The sequence below is a fragment of the Protomyces lactucae-debilis genome (genome assembly GCF_002105105.1).
Source record: "Protomyces lactucae-debilis strain 12-1054 chromosome Unknown BCR37scaffold_6, whole genome shotgun sequence".
Lineage (NCBI taxonomy): Eukaryota > Fungi > Ascomycota > Taphrinomycetes > Taphrinales > Protomycetaceae > Protomyces > Protomyces lactucae-debilis.
Window position 1 is genome coordinate 327845 of NW_024467998.1, and position 13327 is coordinate 341171.

A 13327-nucleotide genomic window follows, 5' to 3' on the forward strand; every position below is an offset into this window, starting at 1 on the left:
ATGGTGTTGAGTATACTCAGTATAGCCAACTTAAGCTCATCTACGCCGATCTTGAGCGGACGGGACGCCGACCGGTGCGGCGGTAACTCGTGTCGCTTGCGTTATCTTGCCACCTGGCCCGTTGATCTTGCATTATCAGACCGCATTCGCTCCTGGAGACTCTGAACCGAAACACAACGGCCCGTAACCTAACCCTGATATCAACGACTTCGAAGCGCGACACGCTTGCAATTCAAAGCGACCGCACGGTTACGCACCACGTCGCAGCCTCTCAGGTGATGTTTGATTTCGCTGCTTCGCTACTTGCACTGAGCACCTAATTGGGTCAAGCTCTCGGCTTGTCATTCTCTCGAATGACTTCTCATGGTTACGACTATTACGAACTCTGAGTCAGGACGGCACAGGCCGCCTTCTACGCTTCTAGAATGTTGGAGCCCCAAAGGCCAACCAGGTGATCCCCGCTTATTTCTGGAAAGACTCAACCTGTCAATTGCAACATCGCTGATTGCATCAACGAATCGAATTCTCCTGCCAAAAGGCAAGATCAATTGGTCAGCGTTTAGCAGATGCTCGTTCTATCACAGTAGAAGTCGGGCTCGAGGATGAAGTCTGGCATAAACCTGAACTCTCATATGCTCCAATCCCATGTATTTGGAAATCGGTGGGACTTGGCTCTCACGAATCGCTTGGAGACTAGCTTGCCGTGTTGATGGCCTGTCATTCAGTCGGCGCAAAGTGAACCTTTCAGCCGCTTGTCTCAGATTTGCGTGCAGAATCATTTCACTTGGTACTATCACAGATGAGCTAGCTTCAATGTTTGCCAGAACCGAGATGCTTGCAAGACTCGCCAAAGGAGAAAGCGCCTGGCAGCTTGGATGCAGTCTATAAGAAGCCTCCTCTGCTCAATGCTCCTCGGCAAGCTACATACACTCGTTGTTCACTTCAGATGAGACCTTGACTCGTCGCCTCTTTCGCTACACTGCTTCTTAGCGCATACACCCAGGCTCAAGCCGACATACCCTTTCAGCCAGTACAGACCATTCGAATCGACCATCATCCCGCGGGTTTTTTACCAAACAGACGCGGAGTCTTTTGTAACGGACCCGGGGAAGGTTTGACGTTGCGCCCATACGAGGATGCCGCCACCGGTGGCACTCAGGTACCGGATGCATTGGAGATTGATGCGCAAGGAACTCTGAGATGTAAAGGCGATATCGCAACCTTTCTTGTGATGACCTCTACATCTGCGAAGTCAATCAGGATGCAAGCTTTCCCAGTGTCGTATGTTGACACTGGGACATCAGGTACTACTCGAGCTTACTTTCTTTATTCTGGCGGAACTCTGCGAGGCGGCTATTTACCAAGGAAGCGTCAATTTGCCCCTGATGAATTTGTCATCGGCTTTGACGGCAGTGGAAATATGATTGCCGGGACTAGTTCGGACGTCACAACACCCCTCGATTCTTCAAATGTTGTTGTGGCAACGTCGTCTACTTCAGCTACTTCATCGAGCATAACAATTGGCGTGCCTACCTCTGTAACAGATGTCTCCGTCACAGTTGGCGTCTCGACCACCGCTGCGTCAGATTCAAGCACCACAGTCGTCTCCACCACTCCTGCTGCAACAGGTTCAACGAGCGCTATCGTTGTGCCGACGATTCCTACATCTGACTCAACGAGTGCAGTCGTTGTGCCGACAGTCCCACCCGCAGTTTCATCCCCTTCGGCTCCTTCGACAGCTTCAGGCACCTTACCTACGGCTGTCTTCTCATCAGCTCCTGTAACGGTCTCGGTTCCTCCTATCGCCACATTGCCCGCGGCCACCGCTACCACGACCTATCAGCTTTCTGCGGCAGGCACGCCCCTTGTATGCTCTGACACGGTGATCACACTTGCTCCAGCAGCAACCTTTGCAGCATCTCTTATCACCATCGACAGCAATGGTGTTTTGGCTTGTGGTGGCAAACAGGCCTACTTGAAACTTCAGGCGCCACCATCGCCGAACTATGATGTTGTCTTGTTCGTGCCTCCGCCTCCTACTGGTCAAGGTATCCAGCCGGGCTACTTTTCACTTGCGACTGGCAGCCTCGTTGCACAATTCACACCCTTCATGCGTCGTCGTCGACGTCAAGTGGCCTCTCTTCCCGTCGGTCTTGGCCCTGGTGGCACGCTTATTGCTGGTCTAAACGTTGTTCCCATCACAGGCACTCCTATTGGCAGCTCTTCTAGTGCGGTGGGCTCGGGGTCAGTACAAGTTCCGACGGTGCCTGTCTCGTCTTCTGCTGTGGCAGCCTCGTCGTCGCAAAGTGGCAACAACGGTATTGCACCCGTTGCAAGCACGCCTGTGACGGTCACGAGTACAGTGACTCTCACTGTTCCTGGCACGACGCAGACTGTCATTGCTGTTCAGATTCTCATCAATGGTCTTCCCTTCTTGGGCCCTGGCTCTGGCGCCAATGGTTTAGCTGCTGGACCTGGTCAAGTGGCTGTGGTGGTCTCTATTGGTAACGTTCTGGTGGCTGTCTCTGTTGGTGGCGTTGGCCCTGTTGGCGCAACCATCGTGTCTGGTGCCCCTGCTCTGGGCGGTGTGGCACCCGTCATTGTCAATGTCGTCACGATAGTTGCTCCTGTTGTTGTCGTCTCTGGTGGATCTGCCGTCACGACTTTGACCACTGTTTCAGGCTATGTGGCTATTACTGCTGGTGGCGCTGGACTTCTCCCTGGTACCGGCGCTGTCACGCTTGTGAACGCGGCGCCTGCCGTGACTGTGGTTGCCACTCAGACCATTGTGGTTCCTTCCGTCAATGCTGCGGGCGTCACTGTATTGCCAGCTGCTGGCGCTGCTGGTGTCGCTGGTGTCATCGTGCCAGCGTCTGCAGTACCTGGTGTCGCTGCGGTCGCGGCTGCAGCTGGAGTTCCTGCATCTCCTGGCGCGGCAAGCAAGGCCGTACCTGCCATGATCGCCGGTCTTTGTGCACTGGCTGCGAGCGTGATCATGCTGTAAGCTGTTGACAGTGGGTTTATATACAAGGTTTAATGCTTTCCTATTTCCTATTTATGCAACACTTGACAGTACAAAAGACAGCAGTCTTTGAGGAGATGGCTTCGCGGCTATTGAAACTAGTAACTGTGACTCCATCTGTGCTCAAAAGACTGCTATGTCGCCCCATATGCATATCTTCTCTTGAGAAAGCTTCTTTTGTGATGAAGGCCCGCTCTGCAGCTGACGATGCGCTCGAAGCAGTGACAGCGGGGTGCAAGTAGGCCAAAGGTGCCAAGCTGGATGCTTCAAAATCGCGCAATCAATCCAGAGGGTCAGATTTCGCTATGCATGGCTTGTGTATGTCCTCTGATATAGGTCTCGAGAGAAGGTTTGAACCATACGAAAGCGATTGCGGAGCCGTCTTTGCTTTGAGGCTACGCGCCGCGCCTGCTGTCACGCCTTGAACGCGAAAAGGCCTACGCGCGACTTCGAATGCACAGAAACGTCGCTGAGACAGCAAGCAAATAGGAGTGCACAATGGCCGTTCTTCGATCAAACCTGCGAGGTCTGCCAAACGAGGAGATCATCGCGACGATAGGCCAAGAAATGGCTGCGCGCGAGGCAGCTGGCTCAGCTCTGAGTGAGGCGACTCACTGCGGATTGCCCGACGCTTCTACCGCGCATGATACGCGTGCCGTCTCTGAGTCCAGTCCTTTTTTTACTACTGCTGGTGCTGCTGCTTCAAATGAAACAGCTGTGAATACTACTTCTGTGTCTGCTTCTGCTGTGGCCTCCACGACTGTCATCTCCGCTTCTGCTCTGCCCGGCCACTCAGCTGTACAGCCTTCGCAACAGCCTCTCACTCCGGACGCAGTAGCGACACAGAATGAAGCAGCTGAACAGCGTACCTTAACACGATCTCATGAGACTCGCTCTCGCAATACAATGACAAGTTACCACTTATATCAAAAGGAATTCAAGGAGTGGTGCGACTCTCGCTACTCGATGGTGAATGACGTGTCGCAGCGCCATTTAGTAACAACATCAAAGCTTCACATGTTCATGACCCACTTCCAAACCCGTGAGAAGAAGATCGGCAAGGCCAACAAAGATGGTCAAAAGGCAACAGTGAGTGCTGGTGCAATGAAGATGGCAAAAGCAGCAATTGTCGCTCTCTGGACCTACCAGAGGGAGAGGGAAGACAGCAAAGAGCCTCATCCAGCGGAATCTCAAGGGCTTGTTGCGGAATTACTGAAGCAGCGCAGTCTTGAGGAGGCAGCGAGGAAGCGAGCCAGCCTTGAAGATCAATCAGGTGGTCTTGGCATTGAGCTCACCAGTGAAGACTACAAAGTTTGCAACGCTCACCTATTGAAAGCTACAAGCGAAGGCGGCAAAACTTCAATCAGGGACAGGTTCATTTTCAATCTTCGCCACTCCACGGTGTTGAGAGGCGATGATACCCGTGCAGCAGATTTGTGTGATCTCGGTCTCAGTGAGTACACCACCGAGGGAATGCAGCCCTACAATGTTGTGACTCTGATGTCTGACTATTCCAAGACCAAGAAAGGTGACAAGTTGGGAATCATAGGCGCTCTGCGCCACAAGGACTGGAGTATGTGTGTCGTCAATTCTCTTGCGGCGTATCTGTTCTCTCGCTTTCACATATCCGGTGAAGCGACCCCTAATCTGGGAAGGCCTGAAGAATGGTACAATACCAAGCTGCTATTGTCGCGCAAGACTAGCAACAACGGCGAGATGTCCTACGGCGCTCATCACGAGGTTGTCAAATCTGTCCTAGCCGCATGTGGCTACACGGGAAGATCCTTCGCTCACATTGGTCGAAAGGCCGGCATACAGTATGCCGAGATCAGTGGAGTACAAGAGCAGGCTATGCGTCGAGCAGGAGGTTGGCAGGTTGGCGCACTCGAACAGGCTTTTTCGAAGCATTTGCCCATTTCTTTCATTCGAGCACAAGCAGGCTTCTCGCCAGACGGTGACGGCAAGTCTTATCATCTTTCTCGTGCTGTACGAGAGCCTCCCATGGAGCTTCAGAAGCAGATTTTCCCGTGGCTCGATGACTTCGGCATTGGTGATGCCGAGAAGGTGGAACTCCCTTGTTCGCAAGCGAAGCTCTTTCACAAGTTGTTGCTCTACCTACGCGTAGTTCTGCTGCAGGACATGGTCCTTGTCTTCAAAGACTATCCAGACCACCCATTCAAGCATCATGCGCCTTTCAACAACGATGCGTTCTCTACATGGGCTGCGACTCTCATTGCCAATATGTCGGCCGAGGTGAACCCTCAAGCGGAGCTCGTGCACAAACTTGCGCCAGCTGTTGCTGAAGCGCTACGATTACAGACGCAATCAATCAATGCTCTGCGGGCTGACATCGGGACGCTTAGAGCTGAGCTCGAGGAAGTTGGAGCTGCACTGAATGATCTCAAGGCAACACAAGTCGCGGGTATGGCACGCATTACTGCGGGCATCGCAAGTATTACTACACCTAGGAGTGCCGCGTGTTCAGACCAAGAATTGATCAACAATTTTGTGCCAATGTTCAACAGTATGATCAACAGTATTCGCATGACCATTCAGCTGCAGCATCCTGGTCTGGAGCTGCCTAACCTGCAGTTGTCGTCAGCTTCGCCGCCTCAGCCGACGGCAGCTTTGGGTCAAGTCGATGGTACTATGCAACTTGATCTTGATCATGCCACAGAAACTGAGACTGCACCTATGACAGCCAGGAGTCGCAAACGGCAAAGAGATGAAGAAGAGGCACTACGGCTGCCAAAGATGAGCCGAAGTGTCACTAGGGTCACAGATGCCTGGCAAGAATGGTTCCATGGACTCGATGGCGGTCTTTCCATACGCGACCTGGAGTCAATGCATGGGGCCAAATGGCGACCTGAAAAAGGTGGACACAAGAAGTTCTTCTTCACGCGACGCCTACTCATCGACGCAGTCAAGGAATTCGCTCAGAAGCAAGGTATACCTGAACTTGAAGCAGTCAGGCGCGCCGAGGTGATGCAAGGCAGGTCAGCTTTACCTCGGCTTCGCGAGATGCTTGTTCAGAACGCGACTGGACAAGCTCAGTTTGTTACACAAATGAGTGCTCTCTCACAAGGGGCATCGAACAGCAGCAACACCACTGGGCAGCCTACTACGATTCATGATGGAAATTCAGCGCAGGAGGGAGCCAGCGCCAGCGCTTAGTCTATCAATGGTAGAAGAGCCCATCAAGCATGACGCTGCCATAGTAATCTTGCTAAAGAAGTGTAGAGGCACGCATGCAAGCACGCGTCTGATGATTAAGAGGTAAGCCTGGAACGCTTCAGCGAATGGAAGGATGAGACGCGGCAGCAGAGATGCTGTCCACGATGCTATCCGTGCTACGAACTTACTACGTAGGCTTAGATGGTATGCTACAATATCTAGACTATGACTGCGTGGCTTTAGAAGCAATTCTTGCGTATCGGGAGCTATTTGCTTAACCTTAGCCAGACGTAGACCGATCAAGTGCTTGAACTCTTCGACTAGCAAAAGCTGCAAAGCCTGCTATACCACAGTTCACAGGGCATGAAGACATGATGTAGTTTAGCTTCCCCGGAATTTCCTAATGTGGAAGTCGAGAACGCGGGGCAATTAAAGTTTGAATTAAGGCTCCGGATATGAACGGCATCTGCCATCTACGAGACGACAACAGACGATGACTTCACACTTTGTCGCACGCATGAAGGGTAGCCAGGCACACAGATACAAAGGCTGGCTGGCCCATCTACAACACCTCGCCATCAATTATGCAGGTCTTCACGGTGTTGGCCTCCCTTTCTGCTGTCTTGGCAGCGGTCAATGATTCACTGACCATCACCACCAATGTTGGAACATTCAAAGGCATTCCACAGTCCACTGGTGTCCGTGCTTGGCTAGGCATTCCCTTCGGTGCGAAGCCCGAGCGCTTCAGGCCTCCTCGGCGAGCAAGCATCTTACCGCAGAACGTCACATTCAACGCAACTCAGTATGGTCCAGGCTGTCCTCAAAACAAGGGTGCAAGCTATACGGCACTCAACTCCTTGACAAATGGTACACTTGGTAATTTTACCGAGCGCGAAGACTGTCTCTCACTCAACATTTGGGCGCCCTCGGTGGAGAGACTGAACTCTAGCAAGCCCGCTGCCGTCATTGTCTACTTTTACGGCGGAGCCTTCAGTTTCGGTGGAAGTGCAGCCGACTTGTACAATGGCTCGACCTGGGTGCAAAATAACGACGACATCATCTACTGTACATTCAACTACCGGATGAATCTCCTAGGCTTTCCCATTGGTGCTCCAGAAGTGCCTCCAAACCAAGTTAACGTCGGTCTATACGACCAACGACTCGCTGTCGAGTGGGTGTACAACAATATCCGTCATTTTGGTGGCGATCCTGAACGTATCACGCTGCATGGCGAGAGTGCTGGTTCTGCTTCCATTGCTACATGGCAGTATGCATACGAGTTTGACCCAATTGCCAGCGGTCTCATTCTTCAATCTGGCTCGGAAATCTCCTTGGCCAACCGTACTTCTACAAATTCGACGGCCAAGTTGCAGGCGTGGAATGTGGTTGCCAATGCGTCAGGTTGTCCGCTGAACCAAACCGCCAATGGCACGGCTCAGCAATTCGCCTGTATGCAACAAGTGCCCCTGACAAACATTCGAGCGGCCGTCAACAATCTCACTTCACTCAACAATGTCTTCCAGCCTCAAATTGACAACCTCACCGTCTTTTCTACGCAAGAGTACCTTGAAAAGCAACGTACTGGCCGGTATGCGCGCATTCCAATGCTGGTCGGGACCAACGACAATGAAGGCACCATTCTCACGGGATTGTACCCGTACCCAATCACACCGGCAGACCTGACGAAGCAAGTCTACACATGCGTGACGGCACTTCAGGCACACGTGCGCACAAATGCAAGTGTCCCTGTTTGGCAGTACCGTTACCTGGCTAGATACCCGCAGAACATCAATTTGGTGGCAAGTCTTGGCGTGTACCACAGCAGCGAGTTGCCACTTGTCTTTGGCAACTTCCTTGGGCTGCCAAATGTCACCGCCGAGCAGCGAAATCTTAGCAGCACGATTCAAGGTGGTTGGTCGGCATTTGCAAAATCCCCAGCACAAGGCTTGACGCAGTATGGCTGGCCTGAGTACAATACGACAGGCAAGTCTCTCATTCAGCTTACGAATGCAGGTGTCACCTTCAACGCGAGTGCGTCATATAACGAAGGCTGTCAGAATTTCTATCCTCAGCTCAAGGTCTAAGCTCGAGTGATGCGCAAAATAACATGAATTCTTCCAAATATTCGGGCAAATGTCAATTGCAATTGGTCAGGAGAGCGTAGACTATAATTGAATATAAGCATGGCCTGAGCCATCGAGCATGACTACTTGTTACGTAATAGGACTAGCACGCGTATCCTTGCTAAAATATGGACAGTACGCTGTAATCCAGCTGTTGTAATCAAAGCGCCAAGACGAAAGCAATTGTTGCAATTGATGCAAAAGGTCTTGCTCAAATATCGTCGTGAGGCAAAGTGACTTGTTCCATCTGATCAGCAACTGGGCCGCAGTGGAACCCCTGGTCGCTTATTTGAAGTCGTTCATGGTGTTGCGACCAGTCCGACGTCTGACTTGCATTCCTCAAGCGCCGTCAATGCCAGGGCAAGTCATGCAGCCCAACTGGATGCTACACTCAGAGCGCTTGAGGATGTAAAGCGCCAGGCCGAAGTCAAGCTGCACAGAGCTTTGCAAAGTATGAGCAGGACTGAAGCCAATCCATGGCTGGAGAAGACCCAGTGGGTCTCATGCCTGGAAGGTCAGTCCCGCGATGATTTGCTCGCACTCCTGGAGAATCTAAGTGATGTGCAAGATCAAGAGCACGTGAAGGCTTTGCCTATCAATCATATAGAGCAAACTCTCACGAAGTGTACTCGTGTCGACCGTTTTCCTCAGCGGGTAGTGACGTGAATGATAGGTAGAGCTTTGACATTCTCTTGATGAAGCTAAATCGTGTCGACCGTTTTTCTCAGCGTGTAATCATCGAGCTCGCGAGATGCATAGTTGGCAGCCTTGAGAATGCGGCTCAAACGTCCTTCAAGAGCGTGTAGCATGGCATCTTGCACATCACTTAGATTCTCCAGAAGTGCAGCAATTCTTCGCGAGGATGGCCTTCAAGGCATGACACCCACTGGGTCTTTTCCAGCCAAGGATTGGTTTCAGTCTTGCTCAAACTTTGCGAAGCACTGTGCAGTCTGGCTTCGGCCTGGCGCTTTACATCATCAAGCACTTTCAATGTGGCATCAAGCTGAGCTGCATGACATGCCCTAGGATTGATGGTGCTTGAAGTCATCGCGAGGATGACCTCCAAGACATGAGACCCACTGAGTCTTTTCCATCCAAGGATTGGCTTCAGTCTTGCTCAAATTTTGCGAAGCACTGTGTAGTCTGCCTTCGGCCTGGCGCTTGATCAAAGCACTTTCAATGTGGCATCAAGCTAATTTGCATGACTTGTAAGTCGAGCCAATCAGTATAATGGCAAGCGATCTTCAATGATATTAGCAAAGCCGAAATGGCGATCCCATGAATTCCATACCATTCTGTGCCCATGCAGTCACCCGACCGTACTGCTGATTTGTGGAGTCAAGTTTTTGACTGTTCTCCGTATACTGATCAAGTGTGAGAACTTAAAAGTAGGAACAGCAGATCAACAATAGCTACCACAGCGTATTGCTCTATAGTGAAATGTTCCCTATGATGTTAGTATAGTGCTGGCAAGCAGGGAAAATTCATACCGCAATGTGCCCCTACTGATCTGGACACAATGGGAGCTCAAGTTGATAATCAACCGCTTTTATTGTGCAACAGCGTCTTGCTTTTGTATTCAATGACAAGTGTTGTATTTGATGTGGGTGATGTCTGTATCTTTGGGCTGGATGCAGCAGCAGAGCGGGTTGAAAAGCAACTAATATGCTGACGTGGCTGTTCTAGCCATTTTGCTCCTGGCTGGCTCAGCCTGGCTAGCATTGTTGACAAATGACAATGACACTTGACATGCAGTCCCTTGGCGACAGGGGCCAATGAGCGTAGCAATTTCGACGCGCGATGAGCAGCTCAGGGGCCCATTGCTATTGGAGCAAAGACAAACTGCAATACTGTATGCTACAGCTCAATTTGATTGGCAGCAGTCCTTTCGCAGCAGTAGCAGCAGCCTGCAGTTTCGATGGACTGGCATTTGGCTTGTGTCTTCAGCGATCAGGAGTTGCTCTGCAGTATTGGCCAGCAATTTTGATAGCCATGACAGAGCTTGTGCGTCTCATCACAGGAGAACGGAGCAATCTGATGAGACTATGTGAGATGTCACGCTTAAACAGTAGCAAGGTCCTACCAAAGTTGGCAGCCTTTCCTTGCGTTGCTGCCTTGCTTGTCGTTGCATTCACTCTTCCATAAGTATGTTGAACATGGAAAAAAAGGGCCCTCGCTGGGATTTGAACCCAGGACCGCGCCTACCCGAAAGGCGCATGCTACTGCTACACCACAAGGGCAATGAAGAGGTTCGGGGCCAGAAACTTTAGGACATTATAAGGCAAGATCCAATCTTTGCTTATGTAAGCCAGCCAAATGCCAACGAACATGTAGGATTTATCCAGTTCATGGCTTCTTTCTTCATTGAACTGCCGGATGGCGACGACGTGCATGCAGCAGCGGTCCAAAAGTGGATAGATTTGTTGCCGCAATTCCTTTTGTGAAGCAGGTGCTCGACCGTCCTTATAAGGGGATTAGTTCACAGTCATGAGCAATTTGGAAACTGGAGAACTGTGGTTGGTCTTATACGGTTAAATACTATCACCAACTGCTTCTACTGCGGTGCTCAATATCTCCGCGGCAATCGTTCTTCTCTTCATTGAAAAAGCATCTTGGAACCAAATCAAATCAAGTTCTGGAGCATTCATACATAAATGTATTTTGGACTACTCTGCGTATTCCTCTTTTGTTGATATCGCAGCTACAGTTGGAGGCAGACTACCGCTGTGTTGCAAGTCTAGCGCGATGAGCGGCGGTCAAGATCTAGGACTGGCAATATCCGGCTAAGTGCGACTGGCTCAGCCTTTGCATCGTTTTCTTTTGCAGTTCACTTCCTGTGGTGAACAGAAAGGGAAAACTTCGATGTCAGCGTCTACGTATCATTCGCTCGGAGCGATGTGAAGAAAGTGGAAGATGAGACCTCGAGGGCTTGCATTCCAGAAAGCTGGAAGGCTCGTTGCACACAAGGACGCAATCACAATTTCAGGTACTTTTCCAAAAAGAGCGTCTGTCTCTCCAATGAAGCCTGCTGAGCATCTTTTCCCCTGAAGCCGTGGCCCTCGCCCTCGAAGACCTGTAGCTCGCAGATTCCACCATTCTTTTGAATGGCTTCCACCATCAACTTGGCTTGATTGAGCGGAACAACACGATCTTCAGTACCTTGCTGGACCAAGACAGGCGACTTAATGTTGCCGGCATGATAGAGCGCTGATCGCTCCTTGTAAATCTCTGGAATTTCATCCGGTGTGCCGCCGAGCAGGTTGAAGAGGTATTGCGATTCGAATTTGTGCGTGTCCAAGGCGAGAGCACTCACTTCACAGACACCGTACCTAGATACACCTGCCGCAAAGACTTGACTCTTGCACAAGACGTTGAGTACTGTGAATCCACCAGCTGAGCCACCGTCGATTGCCAGTTTGCTCGAATCAGCAAGCTTCTCATTTGCCAAGTATTGCGCAGCGTTGATGGCATCTTCTGAATCGACAACACCCCATTGCTTATCGAGCAATTGCATGTAGGCACGGCCATGGCCTGTTGAGCCAGCGTAGTTGAGATTGAAGAAGGCATATCCACGCGATGTCCAGTATGAAATTTGGAGGTTCGTTTCAGGTGGCGAGCTGCTGGTGGGACCGCCATGAATGCGCATCAACAACGGTGGCAGCGTTCCCTCTGGAGCATAATAGTCTGGTGATGTAGGCGGGTAGTACCAGCCGTGTGTCATACGGTCGCCTGATGGACATGAGATGGGCTGAGCGAGCGACAAGTATGCACTGTCAATATTGACGCTCAAGGTTGACTTGACCAGCTTTGGCGATTTTGCGCCCTCTTTTGTAAATGCAAAGATGCCCTTGGCTTCCTTAGTTGATCCAATGCAGTATATGGTCTCGCCGATGGTTTGAAGTGCATCAATCGTTAGAAATGAATGCTCAATCAACGTCCGCTTGCCGTCCACCTGTATGTGGGACAACGCTTGCTTGGCAGACTCATCACCGTGAGCAGCGAGAACACACTCTCCAAAAGCACAAAAAGATGTGTTGCCAAAGACCCAGTCTGGTCCTGCAAAGTCGCCTTTGATCTCGTCCGTCAGAGCGGTGTATGCTTCGTAGGGAGGAGACGACTTGTATAGCTGCTGGAAGCCCGTCTTGTCTGAGCTAAACACAAGTGTGTCGCCGATGAAGCGAGGCTGTGTCACAGCACCTTGCCCTCCTAGCAGCAATTTCTTCTTCATGTCGGAAAAAGATGCCACGTACAAATTCGACTGCGTCCAGGGCATTTCAGTGTGTCTATAGTTAGAACACTTTTAAACTTCGGAAGTAACCACTTACTGCCATTCTCGCCAGACAAGCGTCTTGCCGTCAGGGCTGAAGCTTGGATCGCTGTAAAAGTCTGACCCACCCGAAATCTTGTCAATCTTTCCATTGTCGAGGTCGACTGTTACAAGATATGTCTCAACCTGGCTAGGCTCGGGCTTGGTGTGGTCCTCGCAGACTGCCACCAGCAATGGCTTGGTAGGATGGAATTCAAATCGAGCAAAACGACGCACCGCATCTACAGCCGTTAATGGCTTCGCTTGACCATCTGAGAGCACGTAGAGCCGATTGTCTGCGAAATTGGAGTAAACAATCTGCCCATCTGGGCTAATGGCGAACGGCGCACCACCATACTCGTGAACGCGAGTACGTACATTGACATCCTTTTCAACTAGATCGACACTCGTCTCTCCAGAAAGCTTGCAGAGCACAGTCCTGCCCTTTTCATAGGGACGCGACTCGAGGTAGTAGAGGTCTTGCTTATGAGCTTTGATCTCAGAGACGGAGACAGCTGATCCAGTGAGAAGATCGATACTTATGGGAGACTTCCATTTGCCGTACGCAGCTGTTGTGACCATTCTAGTAGCTTGTCTGAGCATGCAGTATTGGTGATACGAGGCTCAAGGTGGTGTAGCCCTGTAGCTGGTGGAAGTCCCACGCCACTTGCGACTATTTCACGAAAAAAAGGCGACAAGCAG

The 13327-nt window shown here is 51.1% G+C and overlaps 3 protein-coding genes and 1 non-coding gene across 4 annotated transcripts; 2 read left to right on the forward strand and 2 right to left on the reverse strand.

Moving 5' to 3' along the window:
- Nucleotides 1-1231: 1231 nt before the first annotated feature.
- Nucleotides 1232-3004, forward strand: BCR37DRAFT_386548 (uncharacterized protein; the record flags this gene model as incomplete). The annotated part of the gene is made up of 1 exon (XM_040870450.1): nt 1232-3004. One exon carries the CDS (start codon nt 1232-1234, stop codon nt 3002-3004), a length of 1773 nt encoding a protein of 590 aa, XP_040726398.1.
- A 3673-nt stretch (nt 3005-6677) lies between these two features.
- BCR37DRAFT_265601 (Alpha/Beta hydrolase protein) lies at nt 6678-8687 on the forward strand. Its single transcript, XM_040866749.1, has one exon. It carries the CDS (start codon nt 6781-6783, stop codon nt 8278-8280), a length of 1500 nt encoding a protein of 499 aa, XP_040726399.1. The 5' UTR covers nt 6678-6780; the 3' UTR covers nt 8281-8687.
- Nucleotides 8688-10487: 1800 nt separating this feature from the next.
- BCR37DRAFT_t14 lies at nt 10488-10559 on the reverse strand. Its single transcript has one exon. It is a non-coding gene; the product is annotated as a tRNA-Pro (tRNA).
- Nucleotides 10560-10878: 319 nt separating this feature from the next.
- BCR37DRAFT_366210 (Alpha/Beta hydrolase protein) lies at nt 10879-13259 on the reverse strand. The gene is made up of 2 exons (XM_040868274.1): nt 12645-13259; nt 10879-12602 (listed from the first exon to the last, which is right to left on the reverse strand). Exons 1-2 carry the CDS (start codon nt 13226-13228, stop codon nt 11294-11296), a joined length of 1893 nt encoding a protein of 630 aa, XP_040726400.1. The 5' UTR covers nt 13229-13259; the 3' UTR covers nt 10879-11293.
- Nucleotides 13260-13327: the final 68 nt, after the last annotated feature.